The 15,427-nt window shown below is 40.8% G+C and overlaps 1 protein-coding gene across 1 annotated transcript in view; it reads right to left on the bottom strand.

The window, feature by feature from the left end:
* FAM81A (family with sequence similarity 81 member A) overlaps window positions 1-15,113 on the bottom strand; it is a 61,511-nt gene extending 46,398 nt beyond the window's left edge. Inside the window, exons 1-2 of the mRNA XM_028099909.2 lie at window positions 15,094-15,113; window positions 13,354-13,627 (exon numbers count right to left, since the gene is read on the bottom strand). Of these exons, the coding sequence (XP_027955710.1) occupies window positions 13,354-13,627; window positions 15,094-15,113 (294 nt within the window). The remainder of the gene's footprint in view (window positions 1-13,353; window positions 13,628-15,093) is intronic.
* Window positions 15,114-15,427: the final 314 nt, after the last annotated feature.

Genomic DNA, 15,427 nt, shown 5'->3' with positions numbered 1-15,427 from the left:
AACTAGTTAAACATTATTTCTAGGTGTGTCTGTGAAGGTGTTTCCAGAAGTGATTAGCATTTGAGCTGGTAGATGTCCTTCCCAAAGTGGGCAGGCATCATCCAATCCTTTGAGAGCCATGGTAGAAAGGAGGCTCTCAGAAAACAGAAAGGAGGAGGAAGGTGGCATTCCCATTCTGCCTGAGTTGGGACATCCATCTTCTCCTGCCCCTCAGCACTTCTGGTACTCAAACTTGGACCAAAGTCTACACTCTTAGCTCTCTGGCTCCCAGGCCTCAGGACTACACCACTTGCTTTCCTGGGTCTCCAGCTAGCAGATGGTGGATGGTAAGACTTCTCAGTCTCCATAATCATGTGAACCAATACCTTATAATAAATAAATAAATAAATAAATAAATAACCTATTGGTTCTGTTTCTCTGGAGAACCCTGACTAAGACAGATAACATCAAAGTCCCTCTGCTGATAAACCTGTTCCAATGGGAAAAGATCACAGCTGCAGGCTGAAATTCCCTGTTTAGGTAAAATATATGAAGTCCGGCAGCCTAGACTCTCTTTGCTGACTGTGCTAGATGCACACTAAACCAAGTTTCCATCTGTGCATCCAACTATACGTTAACATGATTGTCCACACCTCTGCTGTGACAAGCTAATAAGGCACAACTCTGCACTATCACTTGAGTTCAGGGAAAACTCTCCAGTAGCCCATTTGCAGATTATTAAACTAACAAATCATGTACAACCGAATCAACAGGTGAGGGCCTGACACAGTTTCCCCTAACCTAAGTAGGTCAAAGCCACCCCACACCAGACAGACATGAAGCCTGAGCACATGGAAATCAGGAGTAGGTCTGCCGATTCCAACCAGCAAGGTAGCAGACCCCACTGCCTGGCTCCCCAAAGTCTAAAGACACAGTGAAAACCCTTAGCACACATGGGGGTCTCAACCACTTCCCAAGCCATCAAAGTGTCATGGAAGGGGAAGCATACCACCAACAAAAGGGCCATGGACTGCTTATCAGGAGTCGGCCTCTGGAGATTGATAAAATCTTAAATGAAAGACAATACAGATAATCTAGACATGTATAATTCATAGTTGACCACATTACCTCTTCTAAATTTACAATGATGATGATGATTTGTGGAATGTTTCCGAGGAATAAATAATTGATAACATACTCCCCACATCATAAGGCAAACTGCCAACGGAGACAATGGGTGGGGATGCATTAGAACAATAAATTCTTTCATTCAACATTTATCAAGCACCTACTATGTACTACCACACAGGAGTCATCTGTTTTGATACTGGAATCTGCTGATAAAATATGGGCAATAATTACAGGGTTTTGGAAGGGCCAGGGTCCCCCAGAGCCTTTGATTATGAAACATTTTTTGAGTTCCTACTATGTGCTAGACAGTGTGGTAGGTGCTAACAATAGAAAAATTAAGATCCAGTTCTAGCTCTTGAGGATCACATAGGCTAGTTTGACAATATATTTTACTTTTCTTCCTGTGTACTATGATCAGAGTCACATGACAGAGAATCATAAAGACTTATCAAGGCAAATTTGCCAAGATACAGTATTAACATGTCTCAATTTAAATAGCTCTAATTAAGAGTCTGGAGTGAACTTTACATCTTGAGATGCCTACTGCTTTAGTTTTGTGATACAAAATCATCCACAGGGACAGATTTTAACAAAACAAATACCCAGTAAAATTGTATTTATTGAACTGAAAAACAAATGTAAACCAGTAATAAGAATAATTTTAAAACCAGGCAATTCACTGAAGAAATTCATTAAAAATCTAAAGACAAGGGTGCCTGGGTGGCTCAGTTGGTGAAGCAACTGCCTTTAGCTCAGGTCATGATCCCAGAGTCCTGGGATCAAGTCCCACATTGGACTCCCTGCTGATCCCTCTGACCTTCCCACCTCCACTGCTTTCTCTCTCTCTCTCAAATAAATCTCAAAAAAAAAAAAAAAATCTAAAAACAAGGGGGCACTTAAATGTCTCAGTCCGTTAAGTGTCTGACTCTTGATTTTGGCTCAGGTCATGATCTCAGGGTCCTGGGATCAAGCCCCATATTGGGGATCGAGCCCCACATTGAGCATCATGCTCAGTGGGGAGTCTGCCTGAGATTCTCTCTCTCCCTCTCCCTCTGCCCCCCTCCACGTTCCTTCTTTCTCTCTCTAAAATAAATTTAAAAATATTAAAAAAAAAAAAAGAAAAAAGAATTTAAAGACAAGGGGCACCTGGCTGGCTCGGTCGGTAAAGCATGCAACTCTTGATCTTGGGGTTGTGAGTTCAAGTCCCACACTGGGCATAGAGCCTACTTAAAAAAAAAAAAGAATCTACAGTCAAAAATATATCTCTCCTGTCATTTAAATACGGTTTGAATATCTTCACACCTCTTTTCTTTAAATATGCAAATATTGCCTTTGCATAATACCCACCATCCCAATTTTATACTACTTATAAATAAAGACTTCCTTTTAGTACTTTTTAAATTTTAATCTACACCCTGGTTTTACTTTAACAAATTTTGGCTACAATGTGGCAATTCTGATATCTCATCAAGCCTCCTAATTTTAGTTATGTTTGGGTAAACATGCTTAGACTCATAATATATATGAAACCATATAATTAGTGTTTCATATTGGAGTCTATTAAATTTCCAAACTTCCTTCTGTTACTTTACAATGATATATAGTTATTACCAGTTATAAAAAGTAAATGCTCATACATGCAAAGTACATTTTTATCAGAATCAGATTTTACTCAGTTTTTCCTTTCTACAACGGAAATCATCTTTTCATTTGCAAAACCACAAATCCAAAAATATATGTAAATGGGAAAGAGTACTGTCTGGTTCTGACAAGAATAATCATCACATACAATGTGTTTTGGATGGAAAAACAGCAGAACTGAAATTACTTTAAAACTCACTACATTGTAAATCGCTCAAAAATCACATTTTAAAAACACACCTTAAGAAAAATAATTAGCAAAAGCCTACAGGACTGATGACTGGATGTGCAAGGACGTTTGCTAATAACTATAATGGAGCAGTTTAATGAACTTGCATCAAAGGAATGATGGGGTGGGAGAGAACTCAGTGAGAACTAAAGCTAGAATTACCTACTTTCATGAAGAAATCTTCCTGAAGGGGTAGAGATACTCAGAAAGCAAAGAATGGTCGAAAAGCACTCCCTGTCACGTTTCAGAGTTGGCTATCTAAGATCAGAGTTCTAGAAGAGCTTCCAAGAGGGAAAGGAGCATATTTTGGGATTTTAACAATCTGGGTTTAGTCTCAGCGCTGCCACTTCTTGGCCTTGAGATCTCAGACAAGTGCCTTCACTTCCCTGGGCCTTGGATGCCTCATCTGAGAAGGTTGCAGTCTGTACAGATGACTCCAGGGTCTCTTCTTCTTCTCTTTCTGCTACCAGCAAATCTGCAACTGGCCTCACTATGAATTGGGCATTTATTCACTTAATAAGCCATTCATGGCATTTTGCTCCAAACACTGTGCTGGACAATACATAGATGACTCAGACAAGGTTTTTCTTTTTGAGGAGTTCACAATCTGTTGGAGAAACAGACTTGTAAAGAAACAATGCCAGTCCTATTCAGTAAATGCTGTGGTAACAGTCGCAAGAGCTGGGTGCACAGGATACCTTTTAGGGACAGGGAACTCAAGGCAAGGGAGGAGCTGACAGAGAGGTCTTCTTATAATGAAAAAAACTATTAAATAGCATTTAGGGCTTCACTGAGCTTAGAAATTATGTTTTAAAATGGTTTTGATCATTGTATTAGTACATAGCAGCGACCAGAGAGGAAATTATTCCTTGGCCCCACAGTTGCAGCCAAAGCACTATCACCTTTTATGATGACAGCAAAAATTAAGGCCAGGGTTTTCTTGTTTTGTTTTTTCTTTTTTTTTTTAATTTTTAAATTTCATTTATTATTTTAAGCCCTACGCCCAACAAGGGGCTTGAACTCATAACCCCAAGATCAAGAGTCCCATGCTCCACTGATTGAGCTAGTCAGGTGCCCCAAGTCCAGGATTTTCTAAGGGCACAGTTACATTCTATGCTTTTACCTGAGAACAGTACTGCCAGAATAGGTTGGCTCCAGTCTCCAGTCTGCCTACCGACCACACGAGCAAAGGGAAGCTAGCTGACTATCTCCAGGGAAATGCTGGGCGTGGAAAGAATGGAGAGGTCACAGTATTTTCTGACATGAAACATAGGGGTGTTTGTATTTGTTTATGAAACACTTCTTTGCCATTGGTTAAGGGGATGGGAATGTGAGAATCATGATTTATCCCCAACTGCTTCGATTTTATCTACCTCCCTCTCTAGATTTTGGGTACAGCAGGGATATCAGCCCCCTAATATATCTCTACCCTTTTCCAAAATTGAAATCCTTAAGTTGGGGTTCTTCAATTTAGTAAAGATGCCAACCTGGGGTTGGCAAGTTATTCAGCCTCTGGGATAAAACTGCTTTAGCACTGGGGCGCCTGGGTGGCTCAGTCATTAAGCGTCTGCCTTCGGCTCAGGTCATGATCCCAGGGTCCTGGGATCGAGCCCCGCATCGGGCTCCCTGCTCTGCAGGAAGCCTGCTTCTCCCTCTCCCACTCCCCCTGCTTGTGTTCCCTCTCTCGCTGTGTGTCTCTCTCTGTCAAATAAATAAAATCTTTAAAAAAAGGGCGCCTGGGTGGCTCAGTTGGTTAAGCGACTGCCTTCGGCTCAGGTCATGATCCTGGAGTCCGGGGATCGAGTCCCACTTCGGGCTCCCTGCTCAGCAGGGAGTCTGCTTCTCCCTCTGACCCTCTTCCCTCTCGTGCTCTCTATCTCTCATTCTCTCTCTCTCTCAAATAAATAAAATCTTTAAAAAAAAACCGCTTTAGCACACAAAAAGAAAACTGGAAAGATCATTCTAAATACCAACACCACCTTCCAAAAACATGTAGCTTATCTACAGTGATCTTTTAAACTTCCTATGCCCTTCTGATGTCACTTGAATTCTTTGGTTACAGGCAATGGAAACCTGACTCTGGGCGAACTTAGGGGAAAAGATGGAATTTATTGGAAGGATTAGGGGAGAGAGGCACACGACCAACAGGGCAGCTGGGGATGCAGACTGAAAAGGACATAAAAGGTGCTTCCTAGAGTTCAGGGGCAGGAACACTGGCCAGTGTCGTACAGGCACAGCTGCTGCCAACCATTTCCACTCCTTGGATAGCTCTATTCAGGTTTCAAGTTCCAGGGAGTGAGAGTTTCAATGCTCTGGCTTAATTTATGGGTTCCAATCCTCTCTAGCTAAAAAGGTGATAAGGCACCTGATGAACAGCCATCTAGTTTGTAACCAATGAAAGAAAAGTAAATACCAAAAGGAAACCAAGTTTCTGTAACCAAAAGAAATTGGAGGGGCGCCTGGGTGGCTCAGTCAGTTAAAAGCCTGACTCTTGACATCAGCTCAGGTCATGATCTCATGGTCATGAGATGGAGCACTATGTTGGGCTCTGAGCTGAGTGTGGAGCCCACTTAAGATTTTCTCTCTCCCTCTCCCTCTGCCCACCCTCCCCGCCCTCTCTCTCTAAAAAAAGAAAGAAAAGAAAAGAAATTGGATGGATACTGTCAGTCACCAAAACAACAAAGATCCAATACATCCCCTGAATAACAGATATAAAGAATAATCCTTTTCTTTAAACATCGTAAGTACAGACATTTTAGAACCCTGATGACAAATGTATTTTAATTAGGATAAAATTTCAAGTGAAACCCTGTCCTTGGTGCAGGTATGTGAGAATCTCAATGAATAGCGAAAGTTGGTAACCATGTGGTACACCAGGACCTCACTTAGGTATAAACTAAGTGAGAATTATCACCAAAAAAAAAAAAAAAAACCAGAAAAAACACTATGTACACAGTTGCCATCAAAGAGTGAGGATATATTAATATCAGACAAAATCGAATTTAAGATAAGAAATATTACTATAAAGACTTTTTTTTTTTTTAAAGATTTTATTTACTTGAGAGAGCATAAGTGGAGCGGGGGGGGCAGAGAAAGGGAGAAGCAGACTCCCTGCTGAGCAGGGATCCCGACGTGAGGCTTGATCCCAGGATCATGGGATCATGACCTGAGCCGAAAGCAGACGCTTAACCATCTGAGCCACCCAGGTGCCCCAAAAGAGAGACATTTTATAATGATAAAAAGGTCAATATATTGGGGCGCCTGGGTGGCTCTGATGGTTAAGTATCTGCTTTCGGCTCAGGTCATGATCCCGTGGTCCTGGGATCGAGTCCCGCATCGGGCTCCCTGCTCAGCAGGGAGCCTGCTTCTCCCTCTGCCTCTGCCTCTCTCTCTCCCTGTCTCTCATGAATAAATAAATTTTAAAAATCTTTAAAAAAAAAAAGGTCAATCTATCATTATGAATGTATATGCACTGAACAACAGAACCCCAAAACACTTGAAGCAAAAACTAACAGAATTGAAAGGAGAAAAAGATAATTCAACAGTAAGAGTTGGAGACTTAAATAATTAGTAGAACAAGAGTCTCAATAAGTTTAAAAAGATCAAAAATATAAAAAGTATATTCTCCACCCACATGGAATTAAATTAGAGCTCCACAATAGAAATAGGTTTTGGGAAATCCCAAACCTTTGGAAATTAAACAACAGACTTATAAATAACACATAAGGCCAAAAATAAAGTCACAAGTAGAAATTTAAAATATTTTCAACCGAATAAAAACAAAAACACAACATACCAAAATTCACGGGAAGCAGCTAAAGCAGTGCTTAGAGGACACTATATAGCTTTAAACACCATTATGAGAAAAGGCTAAAGATCTCAAACAAATTACCTAAGCTTCCACCTTAAGAAACTAGAAAGAGGGCGCCTGGGTGGCTCAGTTGGTTAAGCGACTGCCTTCGGCTCAGGTCATGATCCTGGGGTCCCGGGATCGAGTCCCGCATCGGGCTCCCTGCTCAGCTGGGGGTCTGCTTCTCCCTCTGACCCTCTTCCCTCTCGTGCTCTCTGTCTCTCACTCTCTCTCTCAAATAAATAAATAAATAAATAAATAAATCTTTAAAAAAAAAAAAGAAACTAGAAAGAGAAAAGCAAACTAAATAAAAGCAAGGGAAAAAAGGAAATCATATGGAGTTCAAATCAATGAAACAGAAAACAGAAAAGCAAGAGAAAAAAAATGAATAAAACTGAGAGTTGGTTCTCTGCAATGATTAACGACTCAATATGGCAAAGATAGCAATTCTCCCCAAATTGGTCTCTACATTCAAAGCAATTTCTGTCAAAATATCAGTAGGCTTGCAACTAACAAAGAGATTTACTTTCACCAATGTGTATCACAGAACTCTTCCACACTTAAATTTTTCATAATTATGTAATAATTAAAATAATTATATAATTACAAAGAATTTTTCAGTAGGCTTTTCTACAGAAAACAACAAGCTGATCCTAAAATTTATATGAAAATGCAACCGCCCTAGAAAAGCCGAAACAATTTTGAAAAAGAAAACAAAGTTGGAGGACCAAAGTACCTGATTTCAAAATGTACTGTAAAGCTAGAAATTAATTAAGGCAACGTGGTATTGGCATAGGAAAACCATTCGGATCAACAGAATCCAGAAAGAAACCCTTATATTTTATGGTCAATTGATTTTCGACAAAGGGACAAATGGGAAACTTTTCCTTGGGTATCCATATGGGGGGAAAAATAACTTAGACCTTTATTTCATTTTTTACATGAAGAGGAACTGGAGGTAGATCACAAACCTAAATGTAAGAACTAAAACTAAAGCTTTAGAAGAACACATAGGAGAAAATCTTTGACCATGGGTTAAGTAAACAGTTATTTTTTTTTGAAGATTTTATTTATTTATTTGATAGAGCGAGAGACAGCGGGAGAGGGAACACAAACAGGGGGAGTGGGAGAGGGAGAAGCAGGCTTCCCGTCGAGCAAGGAGCTGGATGCGGGGCTTGATCCCAGGACCCTGGGATCATGACCTGAGCCGAAGGCAGACGCTTGACAATTGAGCCACCCAGGCACCCCAAGCAAACAGTTCTTAAGACACAACACTAAACACTAAAAGTACAAACTGTAAAAGAAAAAACGGTAAGCTGGACTTTATTAAAATAAAAAAATGTTGTACTTCAAAAGACACCATTAGGAAAATGAAAATACAATGAGAGAAAATATTTGCACATCACATATATGAGAGGATTTGTATCTAGACTATCTTAAGAATTTTACAACTCAGTAATAAGACAAATAACCCAATTTAAAAATGGCTTCTGAAACATGCTACAACATCAAGCTAAGTGAAATAACCCAGACACAAAAGAATACTATATGGTTCCATTTATACGGTGTACCTAGGATAGGCAAATCCACAGAGACAGAAAGCAGAACAGAGGTTACCAGGGGCTGAGAGGAGTGTGGAATGGGAACAGTGTTTCTCTTTGGGATGATTAAAAAGTTCTGGAAGTGGGTTATGGTTATGGTTGCATACAGTGGTAAATATCTTACCACAATTTAAAAATTAATTTAAAAAAATGGGCAGAAGACTTGGGTAGACATTTCACCAAAGCAGACATGCAAATGACCAGTAAGTACACGAAAAGGTGCTCAGCATCATTAGTCATCAGGGAAATGCAAATTAAACTACAGTGAAATACCACTACACATCCACTGTAATGACTATAATCCGAGACAGATAATACCAAGTGATGATAACAATGTGGAGAAACGAGAAATCTCATACATTGCTGATGAGACTGTAAAATGTGTATATCCACTTTGGAAAATTATTTTGCTATGTTTTAAAAAGTTAAATATAAGCAGGGCGCCTGGGTGGCTCAGTTGGTTAAGCGTCTGCCTTTGGCTCAGGTCCTGATCCCAGAGTCCTGGGATCAAGCCCCACATCGGGCTCCCTGCTCTGTGGGAAGCCTGCTTCTCCCTCTCCCTCTGTGGCTCCCCCTGCTTGTGCTCTCTCGCTCTCTCTCTCTCTGTTAAATAAATAAATAAAAATCTTAAAAAAAAAAAAAAAGGTTAAACATAAGCTTACTTTAAGACCCAGGAATTCCACTCCTGGTAATTTACCCAAGAGACATGAAAACATGTCCACACAGGCTTGTACACAAGTGTTCATTCATGGCAGCTTTACTCATAATAGCTAAAACCTGGAGACAATCCAGGTGTTCATCAATTAATGAACAGATGAGCAAGATGGGGTATAGCCATACAATAGGATATTACTCAGAAACAAAAAGATATAAGCTATAGGCATACCTTGTTTTATTGCGTTTCCCAGATTCTGCATTTTTTTTTTTTTTTAACAAATTGAAGGTCTGGGGGCGCCTGGGTGGCTCAGGCATTAAGTGTCTGCCTTCGGCTCAGGTCATGATCCCAGGGTCCTGGGATCGAGCCCCACATCAGGCTCCCTGCTCCGCGGGAAGCCTGCTTCTCCCTCTCCCACTCCCCCTGCTTGTGTTCCCTCTCTCGCTGTGTCTCTCTCTGTCAAATAAATAAATAAAATCTTTAAAAAAAACAAAAACAAAAAAACCAAATTGAAGGTCTGTGGCACCCTGCATTAAGCAGGTCTATCACTGCCATTTTTCTAACAGCATTTGTTCAATTCATGTTTCGGTGTCGCGTTTTGGTAATTCTCACAATATTTCAAACTTTCTCATTATTATTATATTTGTTATGGTGATCTGTGATCACCATGGAAGTGACCTCTGACATTACTATCATAATTGTTTTGGCACACCAAACTGCACCCGTGTAAGTGTGTGTTCGGACTGCTCCACCAACTAGTCATCTCTCTCCATCTCTCTCCCTCTCCTCGGGCTTCCCTGTTCCCTGAGACACAACAATATTGAAATTAGGCCTCTAAGTGTTCAAGTGAAAGGAAGAGCCACACATCTCTCACTTTATTTTTTATTTTCTTTTTTTAATTTTCTTTTTTTAATTTTTTTAAAGATTTTATTTATTTGAGAGAGCGAGAATGAGAGAGAGAGAAAGCACATGAGAGGGGGGAGGGTCAGAGGGAGAAGCAGACTCCCCGCTGAGCAGGGAGCCTGATGCGGGACTCCATCCCGGGACTCCAGGATCATGACCTGAGCCGAAGGCAGTCGCTTAACCAACTGAGCCACCCAGGCGCCCATTTTTTATTTTCTTTTAAATTTATTTATTTTAGAGAGAGAAAGAGCATGAGTGAGAGGGGCAGAAAGAGAGGGAGAGGGAGAGAAAATCCTAAGCAGACTCTACAATGAGTGCAGAGCCCAAAGCGGGGCTGGATCCTATGAAATCTATGAAGGCTGAGAGGTGAGGAAGCCGCAGAAGAAAAGTCTGAAGCTAGCAGAGACTAGTTCATGAAGTTTAAGGAAGGAAGCTGTCTCCATAATATAAAAATGCAAGGTGAAGCAATAGTGCTGATGTAGAAGCTGCAGCGAGTTATCTAGAAGGATCTAGTTAAGATAATTAATGAAGGTGGCTACACTAAGCAACGGATTTTCAATATAAATGAAACAGCCTTCTATTGGAAGAAGATGCCATCTAGGACTTTCATAGCTGGACAGAAGTCAATGCCTGGCTTCAAGACTTCAAAAAACAAACAAACAAACAAACAAACAAAAAGACTTCAAAGGACAGGATTACTCTCTTGTTAGTGGCTAATACAGCTGGTCACTTGCAATTGAAGCCAATGCTCATTTACCATTATGAAAATCCTAGGGCCCTTAAGAATTATGCTAAGTCTACTCTGCCTGTGCTCTCTGTCAGTGGAACAAAGCCTGGATGACAGCACATCTGTTTTACCACATGGCTTACTGAGTATTTTGAACCCACTGTTGAGATCTACTGCTCAGAAAAAAAGATTCCTTTCAGAATATTACTGCTCACTGACAGTGTACCTGGTCACTCAAGAGCTCTGATGGAGATGTACAATGAGATAAATGTTGTTTTCATTCCTGCTCACACACTATCCATTCTGCAGTCCATGGATCACAGAGTACATTCAGCTTTCAAGTCTTATTATTTAAGAAATACATTTCATAAAGCTAGAGCTACCATGGATTAGTGATTCCTTCTGGAAATCCCTCTGGAAAGGATTCACCATTCTACATGTTGTTAAGAACATTTGTGACTCATGGGAAGAGGTCAAAATATCAACATTAGCAGGAGTTTGGAAGAAGTTGATTGTAACCCTCATGGATGACTTTGAGGGGTTCCAGACTTCAGGGGAGGAAGTAACTGCAGATGTGGCGGAAATAGCAAGAGAACTGGAATTAGAAGTGGAGCCTGCAGATGGGACTGAATTGCTGCAATCTCATGATAACGCATGAAGAGCTGCTTCTTATGGAAGAGCAAAGAAAGTGGTTTCTTGAGATCCAGTCTACTTCTGGCGAAGATGCTGTGAAGACTGTCGAAACAACAACAAAACATTTAGAACAGTACATAAACCTAGTTGATAAAACTTTTGAAAGAAGTTCTACTGTGGGTAAAATAGTATCAACACCATCGTACGTATGGAGAAATTGTTCATGAAATGAGAACCAATTAATGCAGCAAACTTTATCACTGTCTTATCTTAAGAACTTGCCATAGCCACTCCAACTTCAGCAACCACCACCCTGATCAGTCAGCAGCCATCCACACCAAGGCAAGACCCTCCAGCAGCAAAATGATTATGATTCACTGGAAGCTCAGATGATGGTTAGTATTATTTTTATTTATTTTAATTTTTTTTTTTTTAAGTAGGCTCTTTGCCCAGCATGGAGCCCAACAGCAATAAAGTGGGTTTTTTTTTTTTTTTAAGATTTTATTTACTTATTTGAGAGAGAGAGCGTGAGTGGAGGGGAGGAGCAGAGGGGTAGGGACGAGCAGACTCCCCACTGAGCAGGGAGGCTGATGCGGGGCTCAATCCAAGGACCCTGAGATCATGACCTGAGCTGAAGGCAGATGCTTAACCGACTGAGCCACCTAGGTGCCCCCAATAAAGTGTTTTTAAATTAAGGTATGCACATTTTCTTGACATAATGCTACTGCATGCTTAATAGATTACAGTATAGTATAAACATAACTTTTATATGCACTGGGAAACCAAAACATTCATTTGACTTGCTGTATTGCGATATTCGCTTTATTGTGGTGATCTGGAACCAAACCTGTAATATCTCTGAGGTTTGCCTGCACTGATACATGCTAGAACATGGCTGAACCTCAAAATGATTATGCTTGGTGAAAAAAGTCAATCGCAAAAGACTTCATATTGTAAGACTCCATTTATATGGAATGTCCAGAAAAGGCACATCTAGGACAGAAAGCAGATTAGTGGTTGCCTGGGACCCTGGGTAGAAGTGGGGATTGACTGCACACAGATCTATACAAATTTTCAGGGTGATGGAAATGTTCTATGACTGAATTGTATTGACGGTTGCACAATTCTATAAATTTTCTAAAAATATTTAATTACATACTTACACTGGGTAGATTTTTGTGCCTTATAAATCATACCTCAATAGAGCTGTTAAAAAATAAATAAACACAATCTGACACTGAAAATTTCAGGAAGCATAATTCAGATACAATCTCCATGACTTGAAACAAAGGTTTTCCTTAATCTGTCCACCTACCTCTTATTTATATATTTAAAAATTACAGGTGAAGGACATTACCAGTATTCAGTAATGAAAACCCAGGCCCTAAATGATCTTAAGCTTCTGAGTGAAACTGTGTGGTCCCTGTGATTGTTCAATAGATAGCAGTCAATTTACGAATCTTAAAAATTTTGACAATATTGGCTTTTTATTGGGCTCATTTCAGAGAAAAAAAATAAAGCAATAAAAGGAAAGTCTGAGAAGCAATTCAAATCCTTAAACTGTTCAAGTAATAAACTGTATTATATATAATCATCATGGCCTAGAAACATTTAATCCGAAGCAGCAAAGGCTGACCTAGTAATTGACTTAATAGCTATCTTCATCGATATAAAGGGTTTCACAGAGAAATTATTTGACTCGTTCTTCTCTCTCTCCATTGAGAGCCAAACAAAACAAAGTGATTTAATAGCCAGCAAGGTAAATTTAGATTAAACATAAATAACACTGACAGTAACTGCTATCAAATACTGAAATACATTTAATTAGGATATTTGCTCAGCTGTTTCCTTGGTGATCACTAGAACACACAGGCAGGAAGCTTTGGTCTGAATGCATTACTGCTGGGGGAGGCAGGCCCTCGACTAGCTGACCCCACGCGACGGGGGAAGGAGCCATCTGCAGGAAGGCAGGCAGCCACCCTGACTTTCACACACCTCACTCACCTCGATATCCCGATTCAGTTGCTTCACGATGGCAGTTATGTTTCTGATGTGCTCCTCCAAGAAAAGCCTGGCCAAGCGGTCACCGCCCCCTTTGTTCTGCATTTTCTGCAAACTGCTGACGATGTCGTCCTTAATCCGGAAGGCGTGCTCCACGAGGGCAGCAGTTGTCTTCTCGTGACAGAGGATCCTATCTTCCAGTTGTTCCACGAGGCTTACAGATGAGTAGGGTGCCATGGTCAGGGACTGGTTGTGTCGGGGCATGGTTCTAACTCGCCTGTGGGAGGGAGCCACATTGCTAGGGTTGTTCATTGGGAAAAAGTCATTTTCAAAAGGTCAGATTCAAGACTGCCCAGAGAAGGAAATGCAAATTATCTCTCCCTACAAGCTAAATGGGGTTTGAGGCAGGGTTTCTGCCACAGAGAGTTTTCTCGGAGAGCCAGGCATCTTTAAACAATCATACCCAGAGCCTCAACTGTGCTGGTAGCAGGCTCCATGACCTCCAAAAGCAAGAGGTTGGTGGAACTGGGCATGTTGAAATGTGCCCAATTCCAATCTAAGCTTATTGAGACCAAGCTTATTGGGACGCCTGGGGGGCTCAGTTGGTTAAGCGTCTCAACTCTTGATTTCAGCTCAGGTCATGATCTCAGGGTCGTGAGATCGAGCCCCGTGTTGGGCTCTCCACTCGGTGGGGAGTCTGCTTCTTTCTCTCTTTTTCTCTCTCTCTCTCCAAACCCCCCCTGCCCCTCCCCACCCCTCCCCACCCCTCCCCTTGCTTGCACATGCACATGCTCTAAAATAAATAAATCTTTAAAGAAAAATCTATAAAGATCAAGCTCATTCACAAAGTCTCCTGACATGCCCTCCTCCTCCATTCCCCTACAGCAGTTTTTTTAACATAACAATAAACTCAAGGGGCGCCTGGGTGGCTCAGTCGTTAAGCGTCTGCCTTCGGCTCAGGTCATGATCCCAGGGTCCTAGGATTGAGCCCCACATCGGGCTCCCAGCTCAGCAGGAAGCCTGCTTCTCCCTCCCCTACTCCCCCTGCTTGTGTTCCCTCTCTCGCTGTGTCTCTCTCTGTCAAATAAATAAATAAATCTTTAAAAAAAAAAAAAAAAACAATAAACTCAAATGCCTACAAGGGTCAAGCAGGTGACATAAATGAATGATGTACATCACATATGATACACAGGGAAGGGACTTTGGAGACCTGGAAAGGGCATTCCTCCACTAAAGGCAGCCACAGTTTTGCTCCATCCACAAGTCGCCATCTGGGAATGCAGGTCTGTTTTTCCAGATTATCTCGTATTTCAAGAAAAGTGGGAAATTCAGGCTTGTATGTGAAATCACCTGATTTTTAAATGTTAACAAGTCATTTAAAAACTATTTAAGATAATGCTGGCCAAACAATGTGCTTCCATGAGCCAATTCTGCTCTATGGACCCTCCAATCTACAACTTCTGATTTAAAAGGGTTAGGGGGACATTAGCCCCGGAGCCTCCAGAGTTGTATTTTCCTAGGGACCAGAAGTATAGCTGTACTGTAAGGCTATTATGAAGTCTCCACTTCTCACTATCACTGAGCAGATCCTACAAATTGGATGCTGGAGACGGATGCAACTGCACTTCTCTTGCCCTTGAACAAAATCATCCCTGGGTAATGTAACAGTCACAAGGCTTCATTTATAATAACCATCACACCCACTAGCAGCCCTCATGGGATTGGTGGAAAGGAAAAGTATACCTTAGATGCATATTTTCCATATATTATACCTTTCCTCGGTGACGAGAGAAGGAAATGCAGTGCTCCGTTGGGCCATTTTCTTTTTAATAATTCACATCTGTTGAAAAAAATAAGCATTAAATTATTTAACAGTTTATATCTGGAATTTAAATGATGTCTAAAGCTTATTATTAAGTTACTAAGTGGATCATAAATTATACTGACATACCAATCAGTTATATTATTAAATGTCTTATATCCTATACATGAAATAAACAGCAAATGTTTCCAAATAAGGAGAAAAGAATGAAGCAAAATCAAAATTAATACTGCTAAGCCTTGCTAGACAGATTAA

Source organism: Eumetopias jubatus, unplaced genomic scaffold (assembly GCF_037043125.1).
Source record: "Eumetopias jubatus isolate StellerSeaLion01/CBP00866 unplaced genomic scaffold, mEumJub1_p1.0 scaffold_7, whole genome shotgun sequence".
NCBI lineage: Eukaryota > Metazoa > Chordata > Mammalia > Carnivora > Otariidae > Eumetopias > Eumetopias jubatus.
Note: the sequence above shows the minus strand (reverse complement) of the source record. Positions and strands in the feature narration are given on the sequence as shown.